Source organism: Buteo buteo, chromosome 11, assembly GCF_964188355.1.
Source record: "Buteo buteo chromosome 11, bButBut1.hap1.1, whole genome shotgun sequence".
Taxonomy (NCBI): domain Eukaryota; kingdom Metazoa; phylum Chordata; class Aves; order Accipitriformes; family Accipitridae; genus Buteo; species Buteo buteo.
In genome coordinates, this window is record NC_134181.1 from 14,015,054 (window position 1) to 14,023,520 (window position 8,467).

Genomic DNA, 8,467 nt, shown 5'->3' on the forward strand with positions numbered 1-8,467 from the left:
CACTAGATTGATGTCAACCACAACTTTGTGCTCTGCATTTTGCAGTTGGCTTCTTACAGACCTTACCAGTCTGTGAGAGTTTGCAGCTGCAGAGCTTTATAAGCCTTTTGTTTGATTTCCTCAGCCTGAAGCTAGCTGTCTATCTGCTGGGTTTTTTTGTGGGTTTGGGGTTGGTTGGTTGGTTTGGGTTTTGTGACTGCTTATCGTAGTAGCAGGTTAAATTCTGTGTGGAGTCTCTGTGCTGCAACTTGTTACTGTATTGTTAGAATATCTTGGTTTCATGGTCTGTAGTGTACTGTTAAAAAAAATACATGCACAGTGAAAACTGTCTGATTGAGCACCTTGATTCTTCATCAGAACCTGAAATTTTGAAAGAACTTTGTAATGGTGTGAGTTCGTAAAAGATCTCCACAGTGTTGGTCCACTCATCTGTGTCTTTGCGCTGAATGTAGGAATCTCTGGGATTACTTTATGTGTATGTGTTGTAATACATGGGTTATGTTTTAATGGCTGCCACTAGTGCACTGTATTTACAGTTCAAAAAAACAACTTGTATGTGCTGTGCATCAGCTACTGTATTCACTAAATTCACTGCAGGACTTAAAATATAGTGAATATGCTAAGAGATCATAGAAATACTTGCAAGAGTTGAGAGAAAGTGAGTGGTCCTTGTAATGCCTTTGAGAATTTTGAGTGGGACGCTCACATTCGGAATTAAGCAGGAACGGCTCCGCTGTGCCAAGAACCTTCTTCAATCAAGCCAAAAAAACCGGAGTAAGTGTTAATTTTGTGAGTGGAAATACCTTTGGGGAAGTTGTGAGGGGAGTAAAGCAGTAAGATAATTTACTATGGAAAAAATGCTTAAAATTGCTTGAGTTCCAGTATGTTTCTGCTTTACCTTGAGGCTAATATGTTATTACGAATTCGTGTGTTCGCCACACTTTGTATGCCACCAGATAGCAGTGTGATTCCTGTTTCATTATGGTCTGGGTTTTTTCACTCTTAAGCCAATTGCACTTTGAATCTAGTTGTTAAAGAGTTTTTTGTTTATTCAGAGAAACCTGAGAGTAGCTGATTACCTTTGCACTGCTCAAGGTGCCACGTCACCATAAGGAAACTTCCTAGTATTGGCAGTGTGGTGGATGGAGTTACGTTGGTGGCTTTCTATGGACAGCCAGCTTCTGTGCACTGCAGGAATCTGATGCTTCAGCTTCCGGTTTCTTTGCTCAGAAAACATTGTTTCACATATATTACAATTAGATTGGTTTAGGAAACTGTGCAAGTCAGTCGGTTTGATTGGGGGAAAGCAGTTTATAGTACTTTTAGCGAGCACCGTGTTGTGTTGTCAGCTCTCCAGCTTGTGTTGGCCCGTCCGTGCCACAGAGCCTTCATACTGAAGAGCTTTGCATGGGACGTTCGCTGGATTTAGCCCAGAAAGAAGCAACAAATTCATTTCAGCACTCAGGCAGTTGGGTTAGTCTGAGGTCATGCTAAGGATGTGCAGGACAAGCACGAATCAGTTCCCATCTCGCTGAGGGGAAGAACTGAATCCTGCAGCACTTAAGGCTTCTGGGTGCTGGTCTGAATGTTACTCTGAGTGGCAGTCTGCTAACCTTTTGTTAAGAAGGTAAAAACAAATACTTAAATCTTCTCATTTTCCAACATTACCAGGCTTGGTAATGTGAGCTCTATCAGTTGTATATTTTGGGTTTTTTTTCCTCCTGCTCTAGGACGAACAGAGCAGCCATTTATTTATTACATTGAGCTTGAATCATATTGAATGACATAATATATAACTCTGGAAGCAGAGTGTGTCACTCTGTTGTCACTAACCAGCACACACTGCCATTCTGATGCACTGCTGTGTCATAAGCCTGCCAAAAACCCAAAAGCAACAGTAGTAAAATGGAGAACTTTGATATTTTCCTTAGACTGGCATGAAGATGAATGAAGTAGTGAGAGAAATGCAACTATTTGATGAATTTCCTACTGTGCCTCTCTGCAGCTATGGACCATATGTGGTCCCTTCTCAAAAACCAGATTTTTGTTTAGTGTCAACAGTGCTTGGATACTGCAGTGACATAGATGATTTGGAGTCAGCAATTTTAGTGCAGAAGAAAGCATTCACTTTTACAGTAGTTAATTTTTAATATGAAAAATTGTGTGATACTGCTCCACTTTCACTTTGCACTGAGGAGATCTATTCAAGAAAGACTTGAAGACAAGTTGGCTTGGGCTGAGAAAGTATTGCACACGCACTGCGATAAAAACTGTTCTAGAGGCTGGAAAACTGAACGCTTCTCTGTTCGATAGTGCTAACATTACATATACAACAATAAATCTGCCTTCTGTGTATATGTGATTATATTTTTAATCCTATTGAATGCTTCTTCCCCTCCCACCGCCCCAACCCCGCGCAAGCCCTTTCCTCGATTGGTGTGCAGAATGGAAGGTATTTTCTTATTGAGCAAGCTTTTTCTTACTGTTCAGTGCTTGGGCCTTATTTACTGAACGCTCTTCCAACTCTGCTATGGGGATGGAGTTTCTTAATTTCCCTTTATGGGTTTTCCTCTGATCTCATTGGTCCAAATCAGTATCTTTCATTAGTATTGAACCTATTTTTGCAACATGAGATGAGGATATTTTTAGTATCTCTTGTCTGTTCTATCATTAAAATAGTTGTTAAAGTCAAAAGTATGCACTTGCTTTGCCAAACTGAAAGCCAAAGATGGATTTTTCAGTGTACTCAAGCAGAGCTGCATTTGAATTCAGCTGTTATTTTGAAGGGTCAGCATTTCTGCAAGTATCTCTCTGAGATTGCAGGATGGGTGTCTGGAAAAGTTAGAGCATAGTAACTGTTTCTAAAAAGTTGGATTCAAGTGACTGGCTTAACAGCAAGCAAACATTAGGTGCCAAATAAGGGGTAAAATCTTTTTCTTCAGGTAGAATCTTTTCCTTTTTAAAGCAGAGAAGCCATACTGTTTCTTCATGCAGCCTCTTTCCTGCTCACTACACTTGCTGACACCTGCAACTCAGGCATGTTTGCTTCTGTTACACCTCCTGATTTGTCTGCTCTGAGAAGGCAAGCAACCTGGGAAAAGAGTATTGAATATGCAGAAATTCCAAAAAGGTGCCCTGTATTAGTGTTTTGGTTTGGTTTGGTTTTTTAATTGGGTCATGTTCATGTGCCTTTTCTGGGGGTTGTGTTCAGTGCAATAGCATGGCTTCCTATGCCTGCAGGATTGGGGGCCGGAACCTTTTCCCGGGCATTCCCTGCTGCCCTTTTTGTCAGCAGTGCAGCCATGAGTAGCCACACTCTCTGTGGGCCTCTACAGAAATGAGTGGGCTTAGATAGGCAGCAGCAGCAGGTGAACAAGGTAGAAAAGGTTTGGTCTCAGAGGGATCGTTCTCAGGGCCAGGTATCTGCCCCATGCTGGGGACTTGTCACTGTGTGTAAGGGGGGCTGAGGTCCCATCTCTCCGCCTCCTCGTACACAAGAGTCATCTCACGTGTCTGCTCTGAGTCCTGAGCGCCGTACACATACGCCCCTGCATTTCTGATGCCTTGTCTCCAGAGCTCCCATTTATTCCCAGTCCCAGGTCTCTCTGACTCCTTCTGAAATCTGTTCCCTTCCTCAGGCTCTTCTTGCTTGCTACAGATAGCCTCCCGCCTTCAGAAATCAGCATGGAAGTGTTTAAGCATGTTACAAAATGGGGAGAAGAACTGATATGTGAAAACAACTAATTTGTGGCAAGAATTAGGACAATGAGAGAATACCTGACAGATTTGTCCATTATAATCTGCTAGCTGCTGTAGAGTGAGGCTCTGCTTTGCCTTTTTCCTGGAGCTGTGTGCAACGTTGAATACATGCGGCAATTGCTCGAGGCAAATGCAATGTACTCTAGAATTAGATAGAAACTTTCTTAAGTCTCTCATTGCTGGTACTTGTCCTTGTTTGGTCTTCTGAATTTGTAATAAAACCAGATTTTTCTGGTCTACCCTGTAGTTTAATTTGCAGTTTAAGAAGCCTTTAGCTGTTGGCAAATAGGTTTGGTTTTCCCAGAAATTAAAAAGAAAGTTAATTTATTTTTTTCCTGTATTGACTGTGCCTCTGTCCTTTTAGTCTCACAGACTCCTGAACTCTGTTTTTTCCTATAATTCATTTAGCAGCAAGATTTAGTCCCTGTGCAGCAATCAAAAGATAACTTAAAACGTCTTTTCCAGGATCTTAACTTGCCAAGATGCCCATCAATGTTGATGATGTGATGCAACTGTTCTGCCATCTCTCTCAGGAGAAAGGGATGAAAGCTGCTGTCAAACACTCTGGTCGAGGAGCACTGCTGGCAGGTGCAACAGCATTTATTGGGGGCCTCATGGGAGGTCCACCTGGAATCGCTGTAGGTAAGTGTGTGTTGCTGTAGGAACAGTGTGGTTAACTCCCTGAGTGGAGAAACTAGGAAGTCTGTGCAGTAGGTATGGGTTGAAGGAAAGGGGCGTGCAGTGTTGAGATTTCATGTAACTGGGCTTTAACAAGATGCCATTTTATATGTTGACTTTTTAGAAACAAGGTATGCAACAGGAAGGCATGTGTCAGTGTTTCCTTCTAGGGTGATAGTGGCCTTGCTGATTTTGACTCCTGTGCAGCAAACGGGAAGCCATACAGAGGTCTGAGATTGAGATATAGGCACCTTTGAAACCCTTCGAACAAGCTGTTAACAAATCATTTGCTTTTGATGGGTAGAGCCCTGGTTCCCATCTGCTGAGCTACACCAGTGTCCGAGGTGTGGGAGAAAACAGAGAGCAAACTAACAGCCTCTGAGCTTGTTAGTGTGGTGTGGGCTCTGCTCCAGCGCTGCAGTGGAGCAGTGAAGAGGAGAGGGGTAAGGCAGGGGTGAAGGAGCTTCCTTCTTGGTGAACTTGGCTTTTTCCTCTGGAATTCGTTATTCCCTGTCGCTTTGATTTTTTTTTTTTTTCCTTGTATGGAAAATTACAGCAAGGCCAGAGCGTAATAGTAAGGAGTTGTCTCTCCTCTGTATCCCTTGAATTAAGAGTTGTCTAGTTTGAGAGCTGCTTTGTCACTGAAGTCATGTGGGCCTCAGTCCTTGAATGCTCCTTACTGCTGCGAGGAGTTCCAGCAATTTCATGGGCTTATTGGTATTGGAGTGAATTGCAGTATGCCTGCGTGATGGTAAGCAAGGTTGCATTACAAAAATAAGCAAATAATATATGAGGAGTGATAACAGAAAGTGCAAAATGAAGTTGTGTGTTTACTCCTAATATAAGTACAGAGCTTAATTAATAGCCAAAAATATTATTTTGACAAACTTTATGACTGAAGTTATCAGGAACAAAGAAGGGAAATTAAGCTTTTGTAAGAAATTTGTAAGCTATAAATCAGAAGTAAAAGTAAAAAGTAAGTGGCTTCATTCTTGAGTGAGATGATGAGAAACACTGAAGTTATTCTTGAATGTATTTTATCATTTTGTTTAAGCTTTCATAACGTCTCCCAGTCAAGCTCGGTGTTCTTCAGCCACTGATGAAGGCACTGGAACAAGTATACCTATTATTGTATACCAAAAATATACAACAATAATAAGTGTATATATAATAAGAATAATAAGTATTAAGTATACCAAAAGCCATGTCCCAATTACAGTGCAACTAAATCAGATGACCCCCATTTAACTTCTAAAATTGCAAAGGTAAATGACCCTGGGTCTTTAGTAGGTTTTAGGACAGTTACAGGGACGTTTGCAATCAAGTGCTCTTTCACTTACACAAACAGCCTGGATAGGTGTGGGACTGGGTAGCAGGGATTGTCCTTATTGCTGCTGTCTTGCACCAAGAATTAGAGGATGAGTTACCTTCCATCTGCAGCAGTCACTGGAGAAACTTGCAGCATATCATGCTTTCCAAGGACTGCTTCCTCTGAGAAGAATGGATTGTGGATGTGTTGCTTGGGGGGAAAAAGTGTGATGATGCAACAAATCTTGTCTTAATAGATGAGGAACCTAGACATCAATACTTCTAGTGGCTTTTGCATTAAGTGCCCCTAAATCAGTTATTGATGTTCTCATAAAAGTTCCTTGAAGATGAATTCAGCTGTCGTAGGCTTTCAAGTATTTCTGTGGCATCATGGGAAAAATTGCCAACTGAGTAAAAGCTGCAAATTACAGAATTTTTGTCTAATTAAAAACTGCATCCCTGTGAGTGCATAAATGACTTTTTAGGAGCAGTCACTGAGGTGGGAATTTTGGAGGCAGGGTCGGTTCTGACACCCCTCCATTGTGAGGGTTCTCCTTCCACCAGGATGTCTGTGTGTCTGGGCAGCCCAGTCAGTCGTGTGAATTGTTGTTGGAGAGCACTGTATTGCAAGTTAGACTGGTAACTCTTTGAAAGAGAACAGCCGTGTGGGACTGCAAGGCTGGTTTCTCAGCAGCAGCCACAATCATGTCAGCTGTAGAGGATCCCTCTGGTGTTATCTTGATGACCTGGAGCCACTCTATTTACCAGAGCATTTCTTCGCTGGCTGGGGTGTTGATTTGATAGATGAAAGCATGAGTGTGCCTAACCCCAAGAAGCTGATGGGTTTGGTCACTGTGAGCAACTTCTGAGGAGTGGACTTCGTGGGAGTAGGAGGCTGCAAATGTGTGGCTCTTCAGAAGCAGAAAGCTTGGATCAGTCTGGGAATCTCTCGCCAGAGATTATGTGTTAATGGCACTGATAAGGCAATTGTTGGTCAGGTGTTTTCCTTGGGCATGGTTTTATTTAGTAGTAGGGCTTATCCTGAAGAGACCAGTGCCCTAAGGAGTGTTGTTTTGTTTCTGATTTCCAGCTTGAAGCTATTAGCTTTGATTGTGTAAAGAGTTCCTTTGTGATTGCTGTGGATGTAAAAAGCTTTAAAAATCCTTCTAGTTAAAGCAGACGCTTATGCAACTCTGCATTGATCTCTAATAAAGGTGGGAACGTTGTTGATGAAGGCTGTGGATAGAATTTCAGGTTTTAACATTAACTGGTGAAGTGCAACATCTCTCTGTCTTTTCTAGGAGGAGCATTTGGTGGATTGCTTGGTGCCTGGATGACTACTGGACAGTTCAGGCCAGTGCCTCAGATTTTATTGGAATTGCCTCCTGCTGAGCAGCAGAAACTCTATGATGAAGCCGTTGTTATTCTCAGGCGCTTAGACTGGACTGATGTTGCTCAGCTGACTGCTCTTGTAATGGGAAATGCTAGTCTCCAGCAGAAGTTGACAGCAGTGCTGATAAATTACCTCTCCAAAGAGCTAAGAGCAGATATACAGTATGGAGAATAAACCTTTCCAGAGCAGGCTTTTTACACTGTAATGAATTTTACTCTGACAATTGTGATTCTTCAACATAGCAATTATTAGTTATTGGTACTAATTATGAATGTAGGCAGATCTAAGTATTATTTTGGGGTTTGGGGTTGGGTTTTTTTGTTTTGTTTTGTAATGATAGTACTAGATTACTGTGTTACCCTGACACTGACTTGCTATGTAATTTTGAATTACTCTGCACTAGGACTGAATTAAAAATCACTGAAGGGAATTATGCTTCTCTTACCCTAATGTATCACTAAATTTTCAAAGTAATTGTGTTTTATTTAGGAGATCTAATCCTGTTTGTGTAAGTGCTTTAATTTTCTTTTGTGAATGACATATAGGTGCCAAAGTAGCTAGGGCACTTTGAAGAATTTTACATACTGTCTGTTTCAGTCCTGTAAAAGAAAGTTATAAGAAAGTATGTTATTCTACTGTGAACTCAAAGATCTCAATCCTTACTTTATTATTTGTTGCATTTTTATTGTAATTCTTGAGTTATTTAATTCCTTTCTGTAAGAAGTGAAGCCAATGCCTAAACAAGATTTAAAGCAACAAGTAAACAAACTGTGCACAATCAGTAGCTTCTGGTGTCCTAGAATGGGAAGGCATGGCAAGAATACACTTTCAAAAAAATGAAAAAATGTGGAGCTGAGTCTGTCATTTTTGTACTATCCCTAGGATTAGGGTTGTCATTTCAGCATTGGTTTCTTGACTGAATCTGAACAGCTGGTCCTCTGTTTTCATTAAAATATTCGTAAGGAGCATCATAGTGGCCTGTGTTTTGCTTTAAAGTAAATGAACTCTTTAAGAACTGGGTGCTGAAGTTTGGGGAAGAAGGCAGCTTTGTATTGGTCAGGCAGCAATTGGCAGCAGTGGTCATGGTGGTGTGGGATGACATGCTGGCTGCAGTTAACACTGTTATCTCCAAATGCAATGTTGCCGAATATCTCAGCCAGTTGTTCACCATTTGTTTCAAGGCACTTGTAAGACAAGTTTGTAAGTAGAAAAATGTGCAGGTATGCCTTCTTTTGCATGTAAAAACAAGAAACTGCTCTGATAATTTAATTTTTCCCCTAAAATAAAGACCTATCTGTGTGTATGTGGTGAGGTTTCTCGAAGTTGAGT

The 8,467-nt window shown here is 41.3% G+C and overlaps 1 protein-coding gene across 8 annotated transcripts in view; it reads left to right on the top strand.

The window, feature by feature from the left end:
* LOC142036691 (protein C19orf12-like) overlaps positions 1–8,104 on the top strand; it is a 58,584-nt gene extending 50,480 nt beyond the window's left edge. For all 8 annotated transcript variants that reach the window (XM_075040130.1, XM_075040132.1, XM_075040139.1 and 5 more), the window contains 2 exons: positions 4,225–4,401; positions 7,047–8,104. In XM_075040130.1, the coding sequence (XP_074896231.1) occupies positions 4,242–4,401; positions 7,047–7,312 (426 nt within the window). In that variant the 5' untranslated portion in view covers positions 4,225–4,241 and the 3' untranslated portion in view covers positions 7,313–8,104. The remainder of the gene's footprint in view (positions 1–4,224; positions 4,402–7,046) is intronic.
* Positions 8,105–8,467: the final 363 nt, after the last annotated feature.